Consider the following 26,894-nt stretch of genomic DNA (forward strand, 5'->3'; position numbering starts at 1 on the left):
AGAATAGTAAACCAACTACAATTCAGAGAAGTGAGGACATTTTGACAGTACTCACTTGTAAAAAGGCTATTTTAGGCAGGTTCCTTCTCGACAAAGGATCAATACTGCTGCCTGTGATTCACATCAAAGCTGAAAGGAGAGTGTGTGTGTGTGGACACATTTTACTATACTTGTGTGTACCAAAAAGCCTCACTAGAATTGTAAACCAGAGGAGTAAGGACATTTTACCAGTCCACACTTGTAAAAAGGCCTATTTTAGGGTTAGAATTAGGGTTAGGGGAAAATAAGATTTTGAATGGGAATCAATTGTTGGTCCCCAAAAAGTCCTCAAGTATACTAAAACATAGGTGTGCAAATCTTCAAAAGCAGTCTCCCTCATTACGCTATCCTGCCTGCTTTACCAGGATTTAATTTGGAAGTTTGGATTAAGAGAGAGCGTGTGTGTACGAGAGAGATACTGAGTGCATGTCTGTGTGTGAGGCAAGAGGCTGAGAGTGTGTGTTTGATTAGGAGCAATGGGTGCATGGTGTCGGGTGGGTCAGGATGATGGAGAGCCCAGGAGTGCAGAACGTTATTAACGCGGCACAGCTCGATGCGGCAGCTCGCTGGGGAGCATTAATAACACGGCTCTGCACGGCAGCTCGCTGGGGAGCATTAATAACACGGCTCTGCACGGCAGCTCGCTGGGGAGCATTAATAACACGGCTCTGCACGGCAGCTCACTGGGGAACATTAACAACACGGCTCTGCACGGCAGCTCGCTGGGGAGCATTAACAACACGGCTCTGCACGGCAGCTCGCTGGGGAGCATTAATTGCACGGCAGCTCGCTGGGGAGCATTAATAACACGGCTCTGCACGGCAGCTCGCTGTGGAGCATTAATAACACGGCTCTGTGGGCAGCTCGCTGGGGAGCATTAGTAACATGGCTCTGCACAGCAGCTCACTGGGGAGCATTAATAACACGGCTCTGCACGGCAGCTCGCTGGGGAGCATTAATAACACGGCTCTGCACGGCAGCTCACTGGGGAGCATTAATAACACGGCTCTGCACGGCAGCTCGCTGGGGAGCATTAATAACACGGCTCTGCACGGCAGCTCGATGGGGAGCATTAATAACACGGCTCTGCACGGCAGCTCGCTGGGTAGCATTAATAACTCGGCTCTGCACGGCAGCTTGATGGGGAGCATTAATTGCACGGCAGCTCGCTGGGGAGCATTGATAACACGGCTCTGCACGGCAGCTCGCTGGGGAGCATTAATAACACGGCTCTGCACGGCAGCTCGCTGGGGAGCATTAATAACACGGCTCTGCACGGCAGCTTGATGGGGAGCATTAATTGCACGGCAGCTCGCTGGGGAGCATTGATAACACGGCTCTGCACGGCAGCTCGCTGGGGAGCATTAGTAACATGGCTCTGCACGGCAGCTCACTGGGGAGCATTAATAACACGGCTCTGCACGGCAGCTCGCTGGGGAGCATTAATAACACGGCTCTGCACGGCAGCTCGATGGGGAGCATTACTACGGCTCTGCACGGCAGCTCGCTGGGGAGCATCAATACGGCTCTGCACGGCAACTCGCTGGGGAGCATCAATACGGCTCTGCACGGCAACTCGCTGGGGAGCATCAATACGGCTCTGCACGGCAACTCGCTGGGGAGCATCAATACGGCTCTGCACGGCAACTCGCTGGGGAGCATCAATACGGCTCTGCACGGCAGCTCGCTGGGGAGCATTAATAACACGGCTCTGCACGGCAGCTCGCTGGGGAGCATTAATAACACGGCTCTGCACGGCAGCTCACTGGGGAGCATTAATAACACGGCTCTGCACGGCAGCTTGATGGGGAGCATTAATAACACGGCTCTGCACGGCAGCTCACTGGGGAGCATTAATAACACGGCTCTGCACGGCAGCTCGCTGGGGAGCATTAATAACACGGCTCTGCACGGCAGCTCGCTGGGGAGCATTAATAACACGGCTCTGCACGGCAGCTCACTGGGGAACATTAACAACACGGCTCTGCACGGCAGCTCGCTGGGGAGCATTAACAACACGGCTCTGCACGGCAGCTCGCTGGGGAGCATTAATTGCACGGCAGCTCGCTGGGGAGCATTAATAACACGGCTCTGCACGGCAGCTCGCTGTGGAGCATTAATAACACGGCTCTGTGGGCAGCTCGCTGGGGAGCATTAGTAACATGGCTCTGCACAGCAGCTCACTGGGGAGCATTAATAACACGGCTCTGCACGGCAGCTCGCTGGGGAGCATTAATAACACGGCTCTGCACGGCAGCTCACTGGGGAGCATTAATAACACGGCTCTGCACGGCAGCTCGCTGGGGAGCATTAATAACACGGCTCTGCACGGCAGCTCGATGGGGAGCATTAATAACACGGCTCTGCACGGCAGCTCGCTGGGTAGCATTAATAACTCGGCTCTGCACGGCAGCTTGATGGGGAGCATTAATTGCACGGCAGCTCGCTGGGGAGCATTGATAACACGGCTCTGCACGGCAGCTCGCTGGGGAGCATTAATAACACGGCTCTGCACGGCAGCTCGCTGGGGAGCATTAATAACACGGCTCTGCACGGCAGCTTGATGGGGAGCATTAATTGCACGGCAGCTCGCTGGGGAGCATTGATAACACGGCTCTGCACGGCAGCTCGCTGGGGAGCATTAGTAACATGGCTCTGCACGGCAGCTCACTGGGGAGCATTAATAACACGGCTCTGCACGGCAGCTCGCTGGGGAGCATTAATAACACGGCTCTGCACGGCAGCTCGATGGGGAGCATTACTACGGCTCTGCACGGCAGCTCGCTGGGGAGCATCAATACGGCTCTGCACGGCAACTCGCTGGGGAGCATCAATACGGCTCTGCACGGCAACTCGCTGGGGAGCATCAATACGGCTCTGCACGGCAACTCGCTGGGGAGCATCAATACGGCTCTGCACGGCAACTCGCTGGGGAGCATCAATACGGCTCTGCACGGCAGCTCGCTGGGGAGCATTAATAACACGGCTCTGCACGGCAGCTCGCTGGGGAGCATTAATAACACGGCTCTGCACGGCAGCTCACTGGGGAGCATTAATAACACGGCTCTGCACGGCAGCTTGATGGGGAGCATTAATAACACGGCTCTGCACGGCAGCTCACTGGGGAGCATTAATAACACGGCTCTGCACGGCAGCTCGCTGGGGAGCATTAATAACACGGCTCTGCACGGCAGCTCGCTGGGTAGCATTAATAACTCGGCTCTGCACGGCAGCTTGATGGGGAGCATTAATTGCACGGCAGCTCGATGGGGAGCATTGATAACACGGCTCTGCACGGCAGCTCGCTGGGGAGCATTAATAACACGGCTCTGCACGGCAGCTCGCTGGGGAGCATTAATAACACGGCTCTGCACGGCAGCTCGATGGGGAGCATTACTACGGCTCTGCACGGCAGCTCGCTGGGGAGCATCAATACGGCTCTGCACGGCAACTCGCTGGGGAGCATCAATACGGCTCTGCACGGCAACTCGCTGGGGAGCATCAATACGGCTCTGCACGGCAACTCGCTGGGGAACATCAATACGGCTCTGCACGGCAGCTCGCTGGGGAGCATTAATAACACGGCTCTGCACGGCAGCTCGCTGGGGAGCATTAATAACACGGCTCTGCACGGCAGCTCACTGGGGAGCATTAATAACACGGCTCTGCACGGCAACTCACTGGGGAGCATTAATAACACGGCTCTGCACGGCAGCTCGCTGGGGAGCATTAATAACACGGCTCTGCACGGCAGCTCGCTGGGGAGCATTAATAACACGGCTCTGCACGGCAGCTCGCTGGGGAGCATTAATAACACGGCTCTGCACGGCAGCTCACTGGGGAGCATTAATAACACGGCTCTGCACGGCAGCTCGCTGGGGAGCATTAATAACACGGCTCTGCACGGCAGCTCGATGGGGAGCATTAATAACACGGCTCTGCACGGCAGCTCGATGGGGAGCATTAATAACACGGCTCTGCACGGCAGCTCGCTGGGGAGCATTAATAACACGGCTCGCTAGAGAGCATTAATAACACGGCTCTGCACGGCAGCTCGGTAGGGAGCATTAATAACACGGCTCTGCACGGCAGCTCGCTGGGGAGCATTAACAACACGGCTCTGCACGGCAGCTCACTGTGGAGCATTAATAACACGGCTCTGCACGGCAGCTCGCTGGGAGCATTAATAACACGGCTCTGCACGGCAGCTCGATGGGGAGCATTAATAACACGGTTCTGCACGGCAGCTCGATGGGGAGCATTAATAACACGGCAGCTCGCTGGGGAGCATTAATAACACGGCTCTGCACGGCAGCTCGCTGGGGAACATTAATAACGCGGCTCTGCACGGCAGCTCGATGGGGAGCATTAATAACACGGCTCTGCACGGCAGCTCGCTGGGGAGCATTAATAACACGGCTCTGCACGGCAGCTCGATGGGGAGCATTAATAACACGGCTCTGCACGGCAGCTCGCTGGGGAGCATTAATAACACGTCTCTGCACGGCAACTCGCTGGGGAGCATTAATAACACAGCTCTGAACGGCAACTCGCTGGGGAGCATCAATATGGCTCTGCACGGCAACTCGCTGGGGAGCATCAACACGGCTCTGCACGGCAGCTCGCTGGGGAGCATTAATAACACGGCTCTGCACGGCAGCTCGATGGGGAGCATTAATAACACGGCTCTGCACGGCAGCTCGCTGGGGAGCATTAATAACACGGCTCGCTAGAGAGCATTAATAACACGGCTCTGCACGGCAGCTCGGTAGGGAGCATTAATAACACGGCTCTGCACGGCAGCTCGCTGGGGAGCATTAATAACACGGCTCTGCACGGCAGCTCGCTGGGGAGCATTAATAACACGGCTCGCTAGAGAGCATTAATAACACGGCTCTGCACGGCAGCTCGGTAGGGAGCATTAATAACACGGCTCTGCACGGCAGCTCGCTGGGGAGCATTAACAACACGGCTCTGCACGGCAGCTCACTGTGGAGCATTAATAACACGGCTCTGCACGGCAGCTCGCTGGGAGCATTAATAACACGGCTCTGCACGGCAGCTCGATGGGGAGCATTAATAACACTGTTCTGCACGGCAGCTCGATGGGGAGCATTAATAACACGGCAGCTCGCTGGGGAGCATTAATAACACGGCTCTGCACGGCAGCTCGCTGGGGAACATTAATAACGCGGCTCTGCACGGCAGCTCGATGGGGAGCATTAATAACACGGCTCTGCACGGCAGCTCGCTGGGGAGCATTAATAACACGGCTCTGCACGGCAGCTCGATGGGGAGCATTAATAACACGGCTCTGCACGGCAGCTCGCTGGGGAGCATTAATAACACGTCTCTGCACGGCAACTCGCTGGGGAGCATTAATAACACAGCTCTGAACGGCAACTCGCTGGGGAGCATCAATATGGCTCTGCACGGCAACTCGCTGGGGAGCATCAACACGGCTCTGCACGGCAGCTCGCTGGGGAGCATTAATAACACGGCTCTGCACGGCAGCTCGATGGGGAGCATTAATAACACGGCTCTGCACGGCAGCTCACTGGGGAGCATTAATAACACGGCTCTGCACGGCAGCTTGATGGGGAGCATTAATAACACGGCTCTGCACGGCAGCTCACTGGGGAGCATTAATAACACGGCTCTGCACGGCAGCTCGCTGGGGAGCATTAATAACACGGCTCTGCACGGCAGCTCGCTGGGTAGCATTAATAACTCGGCTCTGCACGGCAGCTTGATGGGGAGCATTAATTGCACGGCAGCTCGATGGGGAGCATTGATAACACGGCTCTGCACGGCAGCTCGCTGGGGAGCATTAATAACACGGCTCTGCACGGCAGCTCGCTGGGGAGCATTAATAACACGGCTCTGCACGGCAGCTCGATGGGGAGCATTACTACGGCTCTGCACGGCAGCTCGCTGGGGAGCATCAATACGGCTCTGCACGGCAACTCGCTGGGGAGCATCAATACGGCTCTGCACGGCAACTCGCTGGGGAGCATCAATACGGCTCTGCACGGCAACTCGCTGGGGAACATCAATACGGCTCTGCACGGCAGCTCGCTGGGGAGCATTAATAACACGGCTCTGCACGGCAGCTCGCTGGGGAGCATTAATAACACGGCTCTGCACGGCAGCTCACTGGGGAGCATTAATAACACGGCTCTGCACGGCAACTCACTGGGGAGCATTAATAACACGGCTCTGCACGGCAGCTCGCTGGGGAGCATTAATAACACGGCTCTGCACGGCAGCTCGCTGGGGAGCATTAATAACACGGCTCTGCACGGCAGCTCGCTGGGGAGCATTAATAACACGGCTCTGCACGGCAGCTCACTGGGGAGCATTAATAACACGGCTCTGCACGGCAGCTCGCTGGGGAGCATTAATAACACGGCTCTGCACGGCAGCTCGATGGGGAGCATTAATAACACGGCTCTGCACGGCAGCTCGATGGGGAGCATTAATAACACGGCTCTGCACGGCAGCTCGCTGGGGAGCATTAATAACACGGCTCGCTAGAGAGCATTAATAACACGGCTCTGCACGGCAGCTCGGTAGGGAGCATTAATAACACGGCTCTGCACGGCAGCTCGCTGGGGAGCATTAACAACACGGCTCTGCACGGCAGCTCACTGTGGAGCATTAATAACACGGCTCTGCACGGCAGCTCGCTGGGAGCATTAATAACACGGCTCTGCACGGCAGCTCGATGGGGAGCATTAATAACACGGTTCTGCACGGCAGCTCGATGGGGAGCATTAATAACACGGCAGCTCGCTGGGGAGCATTAATAACACGGCTCTGCACGGCAGCTCGCTGGGGAACATTAATAACGCGGCTCTGCACGGCAGCTCGATGGGGAGCATTAATAACACGGCTCTGCACGGCAGCTCGCTGGGGAGCATTAATAACACGGCTCTGCACGGCAGCTCGATGGGGAGCATTAATAACACGGCTCTGCACGGCAGCTCGCTGGGGAGCATTAATAACACGTCTCTGCACGGCAACTCGCTGGGGAGCATTAATAACACAGCTCTGAACGGCAACTCGCTGGGGAGCATCAATATGGCTCTGCACGGCAACTCGCTGGGGAGCATCAACACGGCTCTGCACGGCAGCTCGCTGGGGAGCATTAATAACACGGCTCTGCACGGCAGCTCGATGGGGAGCATTAATAACACGGCTCTGCACGGCAGCTCGCTGGGGAGCATTAATAACACGGCTCGCTAGAGAGCATTAATAACACGGCTCTGCACGGCAGCTCGGTAGGGAGCATTAATAACACGGCTCTGCACGGCAGCTCGCTGGGGAGCATTAATAACACGGCTCTGCACGGCAGCTCGCTGGGGAGCATTAATAACACGGCTCGCTAGAGAGCATTAATAACACGGCTCTGCACGGCAGCTCGGTAGGGAGCATTAATAACACGGCTCTGCACGGCAGCTCGCTGGGGAGCATTAACAACACGGCTCTGCACGGCAGCTCACTGTGGAGCATTAATAACACGGCTCTGCACGGCAGCTCGCTGGGAGCATTAATAACACGGCTCTGCACGGCAGCTCGATGGGGAGCATTAATAACACTGTTCTGCACGGCAGCTCGATGGGGAGCATTAATAACACGGCAGCTCGCTGGGGAGCATTAATAACACGGCTCTGCACGGCAGCTCGCTGGGGAACATTAATAACGCGGCTCTGCACGGCAGCTCGATGGGGAGCATTAATAACACGGCTCTGCACGGCAGCTCGCTGGGGAGCATTAATAACACGGCTCTGCACGGCAGCTCGATGGGGAGCATTAATAACACGGCTCTGCACGGCAGCTCGCTGGGGAGCATTAATAACACGTCTCTGCACGGCAACTCGCTGGGGAGCATTAATAACACAGCTCTGAACGGCAACTCGCTGGGGAGCATCAATATGGCTCTGCACGGCAACTCGCTGGGGAGCATCAACACGGCTCTGCACGGCAGCTCGCTGGGGAGCATTAATAACACGGCTCTGCACGGCAGCTCGATGGGGAGCATTAATAACACGGCTCTGCACGGCAGCTCGCTGGGGAACATTAATAACACGGCTCGCTAGAGAGCATTAATAACACGGCTCTGCACGGCAGCTCGGTAGGGAGCATTAATAACACGGCTCTGCACGGCAGCTCGCTGGGGAGCATTAATAACACGGCTCTGCGCGGTAGCTCGCTGGGGAGCATTAATAACGCGGCTCTGCACGGTAGCTCGCTGGGGAGCATTAATAATGCGGCTCTGCACGGCAGCTTGATGGGGAGCATTAATAACACGGCTCTGCACGGCAGCTCACTGTGGAGCATTAATAACACGGCTCTGCACGGCAGCTCGCTGGGAGCATTAATAACACGGCTCTGCACGGCAGCTCGATGGGGAGCATTAATAACACGGCTCTGCACGGCAGCTCGATGGGGAGCATTAATAACACGGCAGCTCGCTGGGGAGCATTAATAACACGGCTCTGCACGGCAGCTCGCTGGGGAACATTAATAACGCGGCTCTGCACGGCAGCTCGATGGGGAGCATTAATAACACGGCTCTGCACGGCAGCTCGCTGGGGAGCATTAATAACACGGCTCTGCACGGCAGCTCGATGGGGAGCATTAATAACACGGCAGCTCGCTGGGGAGCATTAATAACACGGCTCTGCACGGCAGCTCGCTGGGGAACATTAATAACGCGGCTCTCTACGGCAGCTCGATGGGGAGCATTAATAACACGGCTCTGCACGGCAGCTCGCTGGGGAGCATTAATAACACGGCTCTGCACGGCAGCTCGATGGGGAGCATTAATAACACGGCTCTGCACGGCAGCTCGCTGGGGAGCATTAATAACACGTCTCTGCACGGCAACTCGCTGGGGAGCATTAATAACACGGCTCTGAACGGCAACACGCTGGGGAGCATCAACACGGCTCTGCACGGCAGCTCGCTGGGGAGCATTAATAACACGGCTCTGCACGGCAGCTCGCTGGGGAGCATTAATAACATGGCTCTGCACGGCAGCTCACTGGGGAGCATTAATAACACGGCTCTGCATGGCCACTCGCTGGGGAGCATTAATAACACGGCTCTGCACGGCAGCTCACTGGGGAGCATTAGTAACATGGCTCTGCACGGCAGCTCGCTGGGGAACATTAATAACACGGCTCTGCACGGCAGCTCGTTGGGGAGCATTAATAACACGGCTCTGCACGGCAGCTCACTGGGGAGCATTAATAACACGGCTCTGCACGGCAGCTCACTGGGGAGCTATAATAACATGGCTCTGCACGGCAGCTCGCTGGGGAGCATTAATAACACGGCTCTGCACGGCAGCTCGCTGGGGAGCATTAATAACACGGCTCGCTGGGGAGCATTAATAACACGGCTCTGCACGGCAGCTCAATAGGGAGCATTAATAACACGGCTCTGCACGGCAGCTCACTGGGGAGCATTAATAACACGGCTCTGCACGGCAGCTCACTGGGGAGCATTAATAACACGGCTCTGCACGGCAGCTTGATGGGGAGCATTAATAACACGGCTCTGCACGGCAGCTCACTGGGGAGCATTAATAACACGGCTCTGCACGGCAGCTCGCTGGGGAGCATTAATAACACGGCTCTGCACGGCAGCTCGCTGGGTAGCATTAATAACTCGGCTCTGCACGGCAGCTTGATGGGGAGCATTAATTGCACGGCAGCTCGATGGGGAGCATTGATAACACGGCTCTGCACCGCAGCTCGCTGGGGAGCATTAATAACACGGCTCTGCACGGCAGCTCGCTGGGGAGCATTAATAACACGGCTCTGCACGGCAGCTCGATGGGGAGCATTACTACGGCTCTGTACGGCAGCTCGCTGGGGAGCATCAATACGGCTCTGCACGGCAACTCGCTGGGGAGCATCAATACGGCTCTGCACGGCAACTCGCTGGGGAGCATCAATACGGCTCTGCACGGCAACTCGCTGGGGAGCATCAATACGGCTCTGCACGGCAGCTCGCTGGGGAGCATTAATAACACGGCTCTGCACGGCAGCTCGCTGGGGAGCATTAATAACACGGCTCTGCACGGCAGCTCACTGGGGAGCATTAATAACACGGCTCTGCATGGCAACTCACTGGGGAGCATTAATAACACGGCTCTGCACGGCAGCTCGCTGGGGAGCATTAATAACACGGCTCTGCACCGCAGCTCGCTGGGGAGCATTAATAACACGGCTCTGCACGGCAGCTCGCTGGGGAGCATTAATAACACGGCTCTGCACGGCAGCTCGCTGGGGAGCATTAATAACACGGCTCTGCACGGCAGCTCGCTGGGGAGCATTAATAACACGGCTCTGCACGGCAGCTCGCTGGGGAGCATTAATAACACGGCTCGCTGGGGAGTATTAATAACACGGCTCTGCACGGCAGCTCGCTGGGGAGCATTAATAACACGGCTCTGCACGGCAGCTCGATGGGGAGCATTAATAACACGGCTCTGCACGGCAGCTCGATGGGGAGCATTAATAACACGGCTCGCTAGAGAGCATTAATAACACGGCTCTGCACGGCAGCTCGGTAGGGAGCATTAATAACACGGCTCTGCATGGCAGCTCGCTGGGGAGCATTAACAACACGGCTCTGCACGGCAGCTCACTGTGGAGCATTAATAACACGGCTCTGCACGGCAGCTCGCTGGGGAGCATTAATAACACGGCTCTGCACGGCAGCTCGCTGGGGAGCATTAATAACATGGCTCTGCACGGCAGCTCACTGGGGAGCATTAATAACACGGCTCTGCATGGCCACTCGCTGGGGAGCATTAATAACACGGCTCTGCACGGCAGCTCACTGGGGAGCATTAGTAACATGGCTCTGCACGGCAGCTCGCTGGGGAGCATTAATAACACGGCTCTGCACGGCAGCTCGCTGGGGAGCATTAATAACACGGCTCTGCACGGCAGCTCACTGGGGAGCATTAATAACACGGCCCGTTGGGGAGCATTAATAAAATGGCTCTGCACGGCAGCTCGCTGGGGAGCATTAATAACACGGCTCTGCACGGCAGCTCGCTGGGGAGCTATAATAACATGGCTCTGCACGGCAGCTCACTAGGGAGCATTAATAACACGGCTCTGCACGGCAGCTCGCTGGGGAGCATTAATAACACGGCTCGCTGGGGAGCATTAATAACACTGCTCTGCACGGCAGCTCAATAGGGAGCATTAATAACACGGCTCTGCACGGCAGCTCACTGGGGAGCACTAATAACATGGCTCTGCCCGGCAGCTCGCTGGGGAGCATTAATAACATGGCTCTGCACGGCAGCTCGCTGGGGAGCATTAATAACACGGCTCTGCACAGCAGCTCACTGGGGAGCATTAATAACACGGCTCTGCACGGCAACTCGCTGGGGAGCATTAATAACACGGCTCTGCACGGCAGCTCGCTGGGGAGCATTAATAACACGGCTCTGCACGGCAGCTCGCTGGGGAGCATTAATAACACGGCTCTGCACAGCAGCTCACTGGGGAGCATTAATAACACGGCTCTGCACGGCAACTCGCTGGGGAGCATTAATAACACGGCTCTGCACGGCAGCTCGCTGGGGAGCATTAATAACACGGCTCTGCACGGCAACTCGATGGGGAGCATTAATAACACGGCTCTGCACGGCAACTCGATGGGGAGCATTAATAACACGGCTCTGCACGGCAGCTCGCTGGGGAGCATTAATAACACGGCTCTGCATGGCAGCTTGATGGGGAGCATTAATAACACGGCTCTGCACGGCAACTCGATGGGGAGCATTAATAACATGGCTCTGCACGGCAACTCGATGGGGAGCATTAATAACACAGCTCTGCACGGCAACTCGCTGGGGAGCATTAATAACACGGCTCTGCACGGCAACTCGATGGGGAGCATTAATAACACGGCTCTGCACAGCAGCTCGCTGGGGAGCATTAATAACACGGCAAAGCTAGACGCCGCAGCTCGCTGGAGAGCATTATCAAGATTCAGATTCGTCAAGATTCAGAAAAAATATCACTTATGGAGTTTTCACCACACCGCAGTGAATCAAACCTCAAATGTTTCACTGAGCCACAATTGACCTTTACCTATTTACTTTATTTTTCTAAATGTTTCCCCTTTTTCTTTATTCCTTGTTCGTACGTTCTGTAAGAAAGAAGGAATGTGGTAGAGAGAGTGCTAATGTAGTGTACTGCATGTCCTCCCTGAGACGGGGTCGTTAATATGGAGTGTTTTGACCGTCTGCGAAAGCAGTCAGGCAAGTAAATGGAGGGTTGTTTTTGTTGTGATTCATAGATAGTTGGTATCACCACTACTGATAAATAAAGTCCATCTTATTTTACTGAGCTGATTTTTCCAGCCATATAGTTTCCAATTAGTACACTCTGTACCAGGGGGAGACTATACACTTCTCAGTTCTCTCTGTGTACTTTGTACAGACTGCCTGTTAGCCTCCGACTCACTGAACATACATTTTCCTATGAACATTTTATCACAATAATTACCACTTCCACTCTGCTATCACATCAGCACAGGTAGGCTCTGATTTTTCTGTTGTGGTAATATTTACTTGACATATTTATGGTGTAAACATAAAGATTATATATAGCTGGTGTGAGAATAGAATTGGACTGGGAATAGTCTGCGACCAAAGCTGAAAGTGTTATTTTCAACCCAATACACACTAGCAACTTTGAATGTTTTCTACTTGGGGATTCTGAAAATCTTTTGACATTTCTGTGGTTCAAATCAGGCACTGATGTCATCGAGCCTCCTCAAGATTCTAAAGAGCAGCTGCTCCGCAGGCAGATGTGATTTCTAGAGCTTCATTTCTGAAATGCTCTCGATCCATGTTTTGATCATATGATTTTGTAGTGAATTTAGACTGCCTGCTCAGCTCTCTCCGACTACTTCCTGGCTGTGTCTTCTGAGTCCAGCAGTAATGGGAATAGAAGGTGGCAGAGAAGTGGCGTCTGGCACAACTAATTACAACATCAAAGACCTAAGGATTAGGGAGTCGCTCTGTAGCCGTTATCAAAGACCCTTGTTTAAATGTTGATCATATTTCCAGATCAAAAGCTCTGTCTTGGTGTGGGAAGACTACCTTCGCCCATGGTTAGAATGTCTCTGTCGGTTTACAATGGGAAAACTGACAGTTTTAATGTGGTTATATTATGTTGATGTTTTCTGAATATATATGTAACTCAATGTATCACAATTTCAGTGGGTCAAAAGTTTACATACATACACTAAGTTAACTGTGCCTTTAAACAGCTTGGAAAATTCCAGAAAATTATGTCATGTCTTTAGAAGCTTCTGATAGGTTAATTGACATCATTTGAGTCAATTGGAGGTGTACCTGTGGATGTATTTCAAGGCCTACCTTGAAACTCAGTGCCTCTTTGCTTGACATCATGGGAAAATCAAAGTAAATCAGCCAAGACCTCAGAAAATAAATGGTAGACCTCCACAAGTCTGGTTCATCCTTGGGAGCAATTTCCAAACTCTTGAAGGTACCACGTTCATCTGTACAAACAATAGTATGCAAGTATAAACACCATGGGACCACGCAGCCGTCATACCGCTCAGGAAGGAGACGCATTCTGTCTTCTCGAGATGAACGTACTTTGGTGTGAAAAGTGCAAATCAATCCCAGAACAGCAGCAAAGGACCTTGTGAAGATGCTGGACGAAACCGGTACAAAAGTATCTACAGTGCCTTGCGAAAGTATTCGGCCCCCTTGAACTTTGCGACCTTTTGCCACATTTCAGGCTTCAAACATAAAGATATAAAACTGTATTTGTTTGTGAAGAATCAACAACAAGTGGGACACAATCATGAAGTGGAACGACATTTATTGGATATTTCAAACTTTTTTAACAAATCAAAAACTGAAAAATTGGGCGTGCAAAATTATTCAGCCCCCTTAAGTTAATACTTTTTAGCGCCACCTTTTGCTGCGATTACAGCTGTAAGTCGCTAATGATGATGTTTACATACCTTGCACTGCTCATCCCAGATGTTTATACTGTATTTTATACCATATATTGAATCCTATCTATGCCGGTCGGTCATGTCCCATCCATATATTTATATGTACATATTATTTTTCCATCCCTTTACTTAGATTTGTGTATTAGGTAGTTTTGTGGAATTGTTAGATTACTTGTTAGATATTACTGCACTGTCGGAACAAGAAGCACAAGCATTTCACTACTCTCGCAATAACATCTGCTATCCATGCGTATGTGACCAATACAATTTAATTTGTTTTAGAGGGAGGGCCTGGGCTGTATATCTCCCCCAGCAGTGAGTCGTCGGCAGAGGAGAGGCCTAATGTCCTATTGATCCAGCCCGCCTGCTGCCAGGCAGGGGAAGAGTGGGTTCTCCTCCGATTTGTTTGGCCAACGTTTGTGTTCGCTCTCTCTTTCTCTCAGTTTGACCAACGTTTGTGTTCGCTCTCTCTTTCTCTCTGTTTGACCAACGTTTGTTTTTGCTCTCTCTTTCTCTCTGTTTGGCCAACGTTTGTGTTCGCCTGCCTTCCCTCGGACTAGGCTGTTTACTCTATCCAGGACATAAAGACAGTGTCCCTCCCAGGCAGGTGGTGTCCTCCCTCCCTGGGGTTAAGCCTAATGATGCATGGTTATATGAATGGAGAGAGAGGTTCACTCAGGAAAGCACAGTGCCTCGGCCAAACCTCCAACTGTACCGTTTTCATGGTAGTTATAGCATGCACTGCCGCCATGGCAACGACTTACCAGTCACTGTTGGCATGGTTACAATTCTGTGAAAGGAGAGTAAAAGGAAGGGAGCTGCTAGGTGCTTACTGATGAAAGTAATAGCAAAGTATGTACAGAGCTTTCCTTCAACCCCAGTCCCTCCCCTCCCCTCTCACCCTCTCCTCTCTGACCCCGTCATCTCCCCTCTCACCCCCGTCCTCCCCTCCTCTCTCCGCTCACCCCCGTCCTCCCCTCCTCTCTCCGCTCACCCCCGTCCTCCCCTCTCACCCTCTCCTCTCTGACCCCCTCATCTCCCCTCTCACCCCCGTCCTCCCCTCCTCTCTCCTCTCCCTCTCACCCCAATCCCTCTCCCCTCCGTCCTCCCCAGTCCCTCTCCCCTCCGTCCTCCCATCCTCTCACCCCAATCCCTCACCCCCCGCCCTCTTCTCCCCGCTCACCCCAGTCCCTCTCCCCTCTCACCCCCGCCCTCCTCTCACCCCCTCCCTCCTCCCCCTCACCCTAGTCCCTCCTCTCACCCCCTCCCTCTCTTCTCACCCCAGTCCCTCCTCTCCTCTTCCCTTGTAGAGAGGTGTGTTTACAGGTGCCTGATGTAGTCACACATTACAGATACTTGCTGGTGATCTGAGACCTCCCAGTGTGCAGGAGGTGGACTACTTTAACCCTATCAGTCCTGAGACCCCAGCAAAAACCTGCTTTTCATTTATCTGCTTGTTCAGCCTTCCTATTTAGCCTCACAATGAAGTGTTTTACCATTTTGTTTTCAGGACAACCAGGGCTACAACACATAACTATTTGACATAAAGTTGCATTCATGAGTTGTATTGACAAATGTCAATGAAAAAAGGTCTGCCAGTGCAGAAACCCCTCTAAAAATGAATTTATATGAATGGTGTAAGTACAGTAATTGTTTGTCCGGTGGGAAATGAATATCCAACTAGTCAGTGACAGCAATTATGTGAGCTTTATTACAGCATCAAAGTCACTGTCCTCGGCTTACTATGATCTTGTAATTAGGAGCAAAACATGCATGTGCTCATGAGTCATCTTTTCATAGAGAGATTTTAATAGTTTGAAGCTGAAACCATTCAGACGTTTTTGTAAAAAGACCTGGCCCCTTCGGGATCTGCCGTTAATCACAGACAAAATGGTTGGTACCAGAACAAATAGACTAATGAAAAGGTACAACCCAGACGTCTGTAGCTCACACACACCATTTTTAAAAGGGGTTAGAAGTCCAAATCATGCCGGCGAGGCGCTGGGGCTAACTGGGCTGACTGGGCTAACTGGGCTGACTGGGCTAACTGGGCTGACTGGGCTGACTGGGCTAACTGGGCTGACTGGGCTGACTGGGCTAACTGGGCTAACTGGGCTGACTGGGCTAACTGGGATGACTGGGCTAACTGGGCTGACTGCCAGGTAACAATTCAAAGGACATGGACATATAGTACACACAGACACGTATTCGCCAGGTAGCCTAGTGGTTAGAGCATTGGGGCAGTTAACCCACTGTTCCCCGGGCGCCCAAGACGTGGATGTTGATTATGGCAGCCCCCCGCACCTCTGATTCAGAGGGGTTGGGTTAAATGTGGTAGACACATTTCAGTTGAATGCATTCAGTTGTACAACTGACTAGGTATCCCCTTTCCCTTTCTAACCCAGCGGTTCCCAACCTTATTTCAACCGTGGCATAATAAATTCTGCGGCACACCTAAAATGTCCCCATTTATTTAGTGGTGGTGTCCTCCATCTGATCCATACTGCAAATCATCTGTTTTCTGTGGCAAATATTATATATATTTTTTTAGCTCCAGTAAAATAGTTTTTTTGTTTTGAACTGAGCTTGAGACGGGTGGTTTTCTGCATTGTAAAGGTGCAACCATGGACACAAAGCTCTGTTGTTTTCTACGGCAGAGGCTGTGGTTCAGCTGAGCCTTATCAGACTTGCCTGTGCTAGTGGTTCTCACATGCAAAGTAAAATAATGCTAATTATTTTGCTCGTGATGTGCGCCCCTCAACTGACTGACAACAACTAGCTGAGCATACTGGATGTGAAACAATGACACAGATGCAACCATGTGCCATCCAATGTATTATCTGAGCGCCACTGGTGCTGCCAATTCCATCTGCATTCCACAGGTCACGTTTATAAGTGAGTAAAAAAAAAAATCAAGATTAGGAAAGGTTCCGCGGCACACTTGAAAATCTCTCTTCTCTCCCTGACTCACTACAGTACCCATCCCCAAGGGCTGGGAGACAAAAGGTAATCCTGCCACATCCATTTTCTCTCGCGCTCTCTTTATTTCTTTCTCCAGGTCTACTGGGAAATGGAACATTGATTTATACCATCACAGATGTCCCCTTCAAACACTTAAGATTCGGTTTTAAAATGGAAATGCTCTGCGTTATCACATTGGGGCCTCCGAAACAATATGCTCCAGCAGTTCCTCTAACTATCTGTATCACTTCAGTACATCATGTTCCGAATTCAAACAGCCCTTAATATCCGTAGGGGCAGGACATTATTTGAGGAAGGGAGAGGGTATTGAGTGGACTGTGGTAGTGGACTAGACTCTCTAAATGGAAGCCGGTTTGTAATCATTTCCGGGCAGTTGTTTAACAGAGAGAAGCTTTGTGTCTGAAAGCAGATGGAACATTACACTGTCTTGTCCATGAGCTATGTTAGTGATTGCAAAGGGAGCGAGAGGAACCAGTACCTAGTTATTTTTAACAGGGTTTGTTATTGTTTATTTCGCAGTAGTGATTGGGTATAAAGCCGGTGGGATGCTCTATCTCTCACTAGGCTGACTCCCCCTCCTCCCTACCTCCCCCTCTCCTTATCTCCTCCTCCCCCCCCCTCCCCCTCTCCTTTCCTCCCGCCCCTCTGGGGTGACAGATTGATGGGCGGAGCCTAAGCGATTGAGCCCAACCTCAGCTACAGCTGTGTCGCCATGGTGATGCAGCCCTGTGCTGCATTGCATTTGTAATATTCCTGGGGCGAGACACACAACCCAATAAAAACAAACTGGCAGACAAGGGAAAACTGTTCATGAAAAATGCAGCTTTTAGTGCAGACGAAACAGAGTGAAAGAAAGCATTCTGTCAGCATGGTGTGGGAATCCTACCGACACGTTATAGATTAATGGCATGTTGTTACTGGGATAAATAGTCTCTGGTCAAGACAGTGGTATGGGATGCATGTAAAATACTCACATCATAAACTGTGTTTTGGGTGAATTTCAGTCAGTTTATTTTGTAGATAGCTGTTTTGTTATCAGGCTTTCATATAATAGCAGATTTTTTTCCAGGATACTGGTTTCCTGTTCTGAGGTTCTACAATGGCTTTTGTTGTTCTATAGCAGTTTTGTACTGAGATCCACAAAATGACTGTAAGCGTCTGGTAAAGGGCATATTAATACGTATGATTCACAGCTGTCATGTTGAAGAGAGGTCTAGTGTTGCATCCTATGATTACTAACATACAACAGCTCTGCTTTGCCACGCTCTGCTTTCCCCCGTCCCAGCCTCCCGTCCCAGCCTCCCGTCCCCCGTCCCAGCCTCTTGTCCCCCGTGCCAGCACCCTGTCCCCTATCCCAGCACCCTGTCCCCCGTCCCAGCACCATGTCCCCCGTCCCAGCACCCTGTCCCCCGTCCCAGCACCCTGTCCCCCGTCCCAGCATCATGTCCTTGCCCCCCGTCCCAGACCCCTATCCCAGCACCTTGTCCCCCGTCCCAGCACCATGTCCCTGCCCCCCCTCCCAGCCCCCTTTCCCCCGTCCCATCCCAGCCCCCCTGGCCCGTCCGGCTCACGTAGCCTAGGTTATCTATCTGGGGGTAGAACAGAACAGGGCTGTCTGGTGCCCGGATGCCAGGCCGAACCTTCCCACTGCCCAAATGGGCTGGACCGAGTGGAAAAGGGGAGACTGAATGATCAACAACCGTGTCGTCTCCCTCCTGATATTGCTCAAATGTCATAGAAATGTTATGGTTGCTAATGTCAGTCTCCTGCACCTCTCACCTGACCTTCTGTCTCGAAAGGTTCTAGTGCAGACGCGCTGTTCTGTTCCCAACAACTTATTCAAATTATTAGAAACACCTAAAAGTCTAAATAAAATACACCTGCTCAATTGAATTTGACATTTTAGATTGAAATCTGCAATGACTTCTTCTAGCTTGGAATACCGACATGATGCTATCATTTTTGTGTTCCTTTTTTTTGTTCTGTTTTTACTTGTGGTTCTGACGACATTGTCTATCAGTCGACATCTCAAAAGATGCTGGTAAGTTATTTTCAAACAGCTCTAAGATTGATGCACTCCTTTTCATTACTTTTCTGGGGGATTTTGGTTTATCATTTTTTTTCAGTTTAGCTGACTCCTTGTGCACATTTTGGGACTTTGGCCTTCTTGTTGGTCACATTTCATCCACCCACCAAACCTCCCATTGCTTCCTGGGTTACGGTTATGATTTGGGGTGGAGGGAAGTTTGGGTCAGGATAAAGAACACTGGGATACGAACCCTCTTCTGTGGGTGTTCCTGATTTCACCTTATTGCCTGCTTATTACCGGGGCCAACATACTTCCCCTGTCTGCATCTGCTCCTGTAATGCCATACTATGATCTCACCCTGCCATCCTGTAGCTTGTCACACCTTTTATCCTTGTTTTGGACTTGGGTCATTGTCTACTTTTGCTGTTGTAATTATAATGTGCATGTTACGAAAGCTTTTTTTTTTTCTTTTTTGCATTTTAGTACTATTGTCCAGACCAAATAAGAGTTGTAAATTATCTATGGGTGGATAATTTACACAGTTCCTTATTAATTGTGTAATCAGTGGAAAGCAGGAAAATCTTTGTTGTGCACTCTTCATTGGCACTCGTTATTTTGTTCACTATTCTCCAGTCACATACTTTTTCCTCACCTAGAATGTACATCTGAAGGGGGCTGAGGTCCACCCTTTTTCGTGCTACCTCTTTATTCACTGTCTGGCTGTGACAATTTTATTTAGTCTCTGATACCCACTCAATGCACGGTCGCTAGACTAACTCCTGTCTCTGAGTTACAGCGATGCTCCACTAGTCATCTGTGTGTTCTGTTGATAGAACTCAACTACTGCTGTCTCTTCCATGATGCTTCCTTTTCTTTTGAGCTCCTCCTTGGCTTTGTTGTTTTGTCTGCGTTTGCTCGAAATCAGTCACTGCCTCTTCACAACAAACGGAGCAAGCTAAATTTCATGATTTTCCAGAATCACAGTTGTAGGACAGCCCAACAAACTGGCACCGAAGCACCAATTTCCTGTGTTGTGTTGGCAGCAGCCATTGTTCTAGCGCTTCACTACTTGACTGTTGACTAACGTGTCGAGCACTCTGCTCAAAGCAGAAACAGCTGAGAGAGGCTTTCACATGGCTGCTACGAGGGAAGCCATTGATTCACATTTTTGGTCCAGCTTGAGTTGCCAGTTCCCTAATTGCACTTATTATTTTAAATGAGGTGATGTAAGCTGTTTGACTATTCAGTGGGAAGACAGAGTCTGTGAGATGAGATTAACATAACTTAGGTTATACCACACACACACACACACACAGCCTCCATCTGGAAGACAATAACAAAAGACAAGCGAGTAAATGTGAAAGGATATGTAAGCAGTCTAGCCAAGGCTAGCCCACTGGGGTTTCACCTGAAGTGTTAACTATAATGATCACAATGATATTTCCTCCCAGATCAGCTCTTTATTTTGCTGACTCTGGTTCTGAGCTCATTGTAGTTCTGTTTCAGTGAACCACCTCCTGGTAAACGTTCCATCCTCCTGAGTCCATTCCTCCCTCTCTGAGATCTCCCATCAACCTCTCTCCCCTGAGACACACACTCATATATAGGCTACCACTGAGGAGCGGTGCTAACGTGCTATAGGTGTGGTCATGGGCATCCACCTCCTGCTCTTGCCCAGTAGGGGGTGTTTTGTTAGGTAGAAAGTGTCGTCTCAGATTTCCTTGTCTTATTCTGATTATTCTCTCTCTCTTTTCTCCTCTGTAGTCCACCCCTCTCCACCTGGCTGCAGGGTACAACCGGGTCAGAATAGTACAGCTCTTACTACAGCACGGTGCCGACGTACATGCAAAGGACAAAGGGTAAGTGTGCTTGTTGTTTGCCATGTGTCGTGTCCCCCCCAATGTTTTTGAAATGTTGAGTTCACACTTCATTGATCTCCTTACCTAACTAACTGAGCTGTTCATTACACAGATATACAAAGTCTGTTTCGTATGTGAATGAATGTTGTCTGTGTGCCTCTCACCCTCAGGGGTCTGGTTCCTCTCCATAATGCCTGTTCCTATGGTCACTACGAAGTGACAGAGCTGCTGCTGAAGGTAAGAAATGCAGCATTTCTACTCGCCTCTGCTGCTTTGTGTGTGTCCTGGCATGCTTGTTATGGTGTGGCTGTGGAACTCCGTTGGTAGAGCATGATGCTAGCAACGCCAGGACAGTGGGTTTGATTCCTGGGACCACCCATACTTAAAATGTATTCACGCATGACTGTAAGTTGCTTTGGATAAAAGCCTCTGTTAAATGGCATATATTATGAAAGTGAGAATCCTTTAGATCAGAGGCTATAGAGCCCTCAAATTAAACTCTGGACCACGAAGCCAGTTCCACTGCTTTTTTTTCTCCATTGTTCCCTTCAAACCAGGGACTGATTTTAGCCCTCATAGTCAGGTTGAACAGGAAACCAGCAGGCTCCGGACCTCGTAGGGTCAGAGTTGAATAGCTCTTGTATAGTGGGTCCTGAGAAAGACGTTATTTTATCAGGTGTTTTCAGAGGGATTCGTAGCACTGTCAGATATCATGTCAGATATGATGTCAGTGCTGCGGTAACACCTGAGTCGTGACACCTCAATGAAAAGTTCAACGAAATCTTTGCTCTTATTGGACTAGTTTGAAAAAACATTTTCACCTACCTGCCACTTTCTTTCCTATACAATATCGATTGTGTCTAACACCCCTCTCTGTTTCCTGTAGCACGGAGCGTGTGTTAATGCCATGGACCTGTGGCAGTTCACCCCTCTCCACGAAGCTGCCTCGAAGAACCGCGTGGAGGTGTGTTCTCTGCTGCTGAGCCACGGGGCTGACCCCTCCCTGGTCAACTGTCACGGGAAGAGTTCTGTGGACATGGCCCCCACCCCAGAGCTCAAAGAGAGACTCACCTGTGAGAACAGCATCTTCTCTCACACACACACACACACACACACTGACACACAAACACACACACTGTCACACAGGCCCACACAATACACTCACATGCATACCAACATGGTCACACTGGTATTATAGTTTGTCCCTTCAATAAAATGTTTTGGGTTGTGTGTGTAACTGTTTGGATGACATCGTCTTTCTCTCCGCCCTGTGTGTGTTCTGTAGATGAGTTTAAGGGTCACTCTCTGCTCCAGGCAGCGCGGGAGGCAGACATGGCCAAGGCCAAGAAGACCCTTGCTCTAGAGATTATCAACTTCAAACACCCACAGACCCACGAGACGGCACTGGTAAGACACACACACTACACACACCACACAGGGCTACAGTGTTAAATTAACTCCTCTTGTGTTGCAGCACTGTTCAGTGGCCTCTCCTCACCCCAAGCGGAAGCAGGTCACAGAGCTGCTGTTACGTAAAGGTGCCAACGTCAACGAGAAGAACAAGGAGTGAGTGTCTTCCTGTTTACCTGACCTCTGTCTGACCTCATCCCCTAACCACTTATGTCATGACTATGTGGACTCAAACCTGTGGGTGCGTTTTGTCGCTGCAGCTTCATGACTCCCCTACACGTGGCTGCTGAGAGGGCACACAATGACATCATGGAGGTGTTGCAGAAACATGGAGCAAAGGTACAGTATTTACCTCACCCATCCATCCATCCCTTCACCCATCCTCACCCATCCATCCATCCCTTCACCCATCCATCCATCCCTTCACCCATCCTCACCCATCCATCCATCCCTTCACCCATCCATCCATCCCTTCACCCATCCATCCATCCCTTTACCCGTCCATCCATCCCTTCACCCATCCATCCATCCATCCCTTCACCCATCCATCCATCCCTTCACCCATCCTCACCCATCCATCCCTTCTCCTATCCTCACCCATCCATCCCTTGTCCTATCCTCACCCATCCATTCCTTCACCCATCCATCCATCCTTTCACCCATCCTCACCCATCCATCCCTTCACCCATCCATCCATCCCTTCACCCATCCTCACCCATCCATCCATCCCTTCACCCATCCATCCATCCCTTTACCCATCCATCCATCCCTTCACCCATCCATCCATCCATCCATCCCTTCACCCATCCCTTCACCCATCCATCCATCCCTTCACCCATCCTCACCCATCCATCCCTTCTCCTATCCTCACCCATCCATCCCTTGTCCTATCCTCACCCATCCATTCCTTCACCCATCCATCCATCCTTTCACCCATCCTCACCCATCCATCCCTTCACCCATCCATCCATCCCTTCACCCATCCTCACCCATCCATCCCTTCACCCATCCTCACCCATCCATCCCTTCTCCTATCCTCACCCATCCATCCCTTCTCCTATCCTCACCCATCCATCCATCCCTTCAACCATCCTCAGCCATTATCCCTTCTCCTATCATCACCCATCCATCTTCTCACCCATCCATCCCTTCACCCATCCTCTCTACTGGTCTTTCTACTTGTATCTGCAAAGACGGGCAGGTTCAATGGAAACACCTAATTCGAGTGTAAATCTGAGCCATTTGATTGAACCCAAACCCTGGGAGGCATGATGTTTCTCTAACTAACTACCCAAAGACAGAGAGTTTTGTCTTCCCAGTGTCGGGTGGCAATCTGAAGTCACCTGTTTTGGAGCTGAATCGCGTATAGTATTACTTAACGCACCAACAGTCCGGACAGCGGGAAAAGACTGTATGGTTCTGAGAGCTCCATCAGATAAGAATGACCTAATGGATGGAGTGTTCAGAGCCTGCCATTCCCCCTGAAGATCTCACCTTAACAGGCTGTCCTCTGATGCAGGCCTGGGGCAAGACACACACCAGGTGTACACTGTTTAAAGCCAGACAGCCACTAAAGAGAATCCTCTTGATATCTTTCCTTGATAGATTTATTTCAATAGTGTCAGTGTTGTATGTTTTATATTGCTTTCTAAAGAAACACGGCCGAGACAGACATGAGAGGCTCTGTGGTGCTTTTGACAGCAGCGTTCGTTGAGCAGCTATCCAGAAAAGAGAAGCCTCTACACACAGTGGTCCTTTAACTGTCATGTCTGGCTTGTCCTTCCAAAGTCATGAGTGCAGGTAGCTATCCCCCACAGAGACCCAGCACTAGTTAGCTGGGTAGGGAGCATGACAGAGGGAACAGATATCCAAAGTAAACAGTATTCACCTCAGCCATCCATCCCTTCAGCCATCCATCCATTCACCCATCCTCGGCCATCCATCCATTCACCCATCCTCAGCCATCCATCCCTTCAGCCACCCATCCTTAGCAATCCAGCCCTTCAGCCATCCATCCATTCACCCATCCTCAGCCATCCATCCCTTCAGCCACCCATCCTTAGCAATCCAGCCCTTCAGCCATCCATCCCTTCAGCCATCCATCCATTCACCCATCCTCGGCCATCCATCCATTCACCCATCCTTAGCAATCCAGCCCTTCAGCCATCCATCCATTCACCCATCCTCAGCCATCCATCCCTTCAGCCATCTTCAGCCATACATACCTTCACCCATCCTCAGCCACCCATCTTCAGCCATCCTCAGCCATACATACCTTCAGCCATCTATCCCTTCAGCCATCCTCAGCCATACACCTTCAGCCATCCTCAGCCATACACCTTCAGCCATCCATCCCTTCAGCCATCCATCCCTTCAGCCATCCTCAGCCATCTATCCCTTCAGCCATCCTCAGCCATACATCCCTTCAGCCATCATCCCTTCACCCATCCTCAGCCATCCATCCTTTCAGCCATCCTCAGCCATACATCCCTTCAGCCATCCATACCTTCACCCATCCTCAGCCACCCATCTTCAGCCATCCTCAGCCATACATACCTTCAGCCATCCATCCCTTCAGCCATCCTCAGCCATCCATCCCTTCAGCCATCCATCCATTCACCCATCCTCGGCCATCCATCCATTCACCCATCCTTAGCAATCCAGCCCTTCAGCCATCCATCCATTCACCCATCCTCAGCCATCCATCCCTTCAGCCATCTTCAGCCATACATACCTTCACCCATCCTCAGCCACCCATCTTCAGCCATCCTCAGCCATACATACCTTCAGCCATCTATCCCTTCAGCCATACACCTTCAGCCATCCTCAGCCATACACCTTCAGCCATCCATCCCTTCAGCCATCCATCCCTTCAGCCATCCTCAGCCATCTATCCCTTCAGCCATCCTCAGCCATACATCCCTTCAGCCATCATCCCTTCACCCATCCTCAGCCATCCATCCTTTCAGCCATCCTCAGCCATACATCCCTTCAGCCATCCATACCTTCACCCATCCTCAGCCACCCATCTTCAGCCATCCTCAGCCATACATACCTTCAGCCATCCATCCCTTCAGCCATCCTCAGCCATACATACCTTCACCCATCCTCAGCCATACATCTTCAGCCATCCTCAACCATACATCCCTTCAGCCATCCTCAGCCATTCATCCCTTCAGCCATCCATCCCTTCACCCATCCTCAGCCACATATCTTCAGCCATCCTCAGCCATCCATCCCTTCAGCCATCCTCAGCCATACATCCTCAGCCATCCATCCCTTCAGCCATCTAAAGTAAACAGCAGCACGTGCCTGACTGCCTGCCTGGCTGGCTGAGCAGTTAACACAGTCAAGCAGTGCCTAGTATTGGAGTTTTGCTGCTGTGCTCAGATCAGTGTGTCTGTAGGGAGCAGGGCTGTGCTGTGTTGTTCTAAGCAGAGCCTCCCCTTTCATTGGAGTTGAATCAAATAAGGACATCCCAGGAGCTAAGAGAAACGGAGATGGTGCTGAATAAATAAGTCTGTCAGGAAGCAAACTTAGACATGCATGCTCTTATAGACACATATACATTTACATATGCAGTAGACCTCCCAAAAACGCACACACACACACACACACAAAATGGATGTGCACACAAACACACTCCCAGTTCCTGCTCGGGGCTGATAGTCTCTGAAGAGCTCTTGCAGCCTTAGGTCTCAGCTGGGGAAAATTCACTCACAGTACAGCTCAATCCCCACAACCCCTCTCCTCACTCATTCCCTGTCTCCCAGATGAATGCACTGGACACCCTGGGGCAGACAGCCCTGCACCGTGCTGCCATGGCAGGACACCTCCAGACCTGCAGACTGCTGCTGAGCTACGGCGCAGACGCCTCCATCCTCTCACTACAGGGATTCACCGCCTCACAGATGGGCAACGAGGCCGTGCAGCAGATACTCAGTGGTACGGAGAGACAACAGAGAGAGAAGGAGAGAGACAGCAAGAGAGAGAATATATGTGTGTGCCTGACAGCTCTGAATATGTGTGGGTCAGTGGAGGCTGCTGAGGGGAGGATGGCTCATAATAATGTCTGGAAAGGAACTAATGGAATGGCATCAAACACATAGAACCCACATGTTTGATGTATTTGATACCATTCCACTGATTTCTCCAGTCATTACCACTAGCCTGCCCTCCCCAATTATGGTGCCACCAACCTCCTATGGTGTGGGTTTGTGTTTATTTACCTTTATCTCCTCTCCATTCTATTCAGACAGTCTTTGTCGGTTCCATCGCTGTGTCTTCCATGGAAAGCGACTGTGCAGTGACAGAGTGACCTTTCTACTGGGTTGTGTTACACTGAGACACTGCTTGGTGATTATGTGATGTTCTTTTTTCTTGCCCAGAAAATGTACCTGTGAGGAACTCTGATGTAGACTATCAACTCCTGGAGGCAGCTAAAGCTGGAGATCTGGACACTGTGAAGGTAGGATTCTCATTGAAGTGTGTGTGCGTTGGTCTGTGTGATCCTTACTCGCTGGCATAGCTAGCTGACTCAC

At 51.4% G+C, this 26,894-nt stretch overlaps 1 protein-coding gene across 4 annotated transcripts in view; it reads left to right on the top strand.

Moving 5' to 3' along the window:
• Window positions 1-26,894, top strand: part of tnksa (tankyrase, TRF1-interacting ankyrin-related ADP-ribose polymerase a) — a 154,332-nt gene that overhangs the window by 109,644 nt on the left and 17,794 nt on the right. For 3 of the 4 annotated variants that reach the window (XM_021622898.2, XM_021622901.2, XM_036937109.1), the window contains 9 exons: window positions 19,076-19,096; window positions 20,849-20,943; window positions 21,114-21,180; window positions 21,830-22,016; window positions 22,229-22,350; window positions 22,418-22,509; window positions 22,614-22,692; window positions 26,127-26,298; window positions 26,742-26,821. In XM_021622898.2, coding sequence (XP_021478573.2) covers window positions 19,076-19,096; window positions 20,849-20,943; window positions 21,114-21,180; window positions 21,830-22,016; window positions 22,229-22,350; window positions 22,418-22,509; window positions 22,614-22,692; window positions 26,127-26,298; window positions 26,742-26,821 — 915 coding nt within the window. The remainder of the gene's footprint in view (window positions 1-19,075; window positions 19,097-20,848; window positions 20,944-21,113; window positions 21,181-21,829; window positions 22,017-22,228; window positions 22,351-22,417; window positions 22,510-22,613; window positions 22,693-26,126; window positions 26,299-26,741; window positions 26,822-26,894) is intronic. The other variant, XM_021622899.2, reaches the window with a different exon arrangement.

Source organism: Oncorhynchus mykiss, chromosome 12 (genome assembly GCF_013265735.2).
Source record: "Oncorhynchus mykiss isolate Arlee chromosome 12, USDA_OmykA_1.1, whole genome shotgun sequence".
Lineage (NCBI taxonomy): Eukaryota > Metazoa > Chordata > Actinopteri > Salmoniformes > Salmonidae > Oncorhynchus > Oncorhynchus mykiss.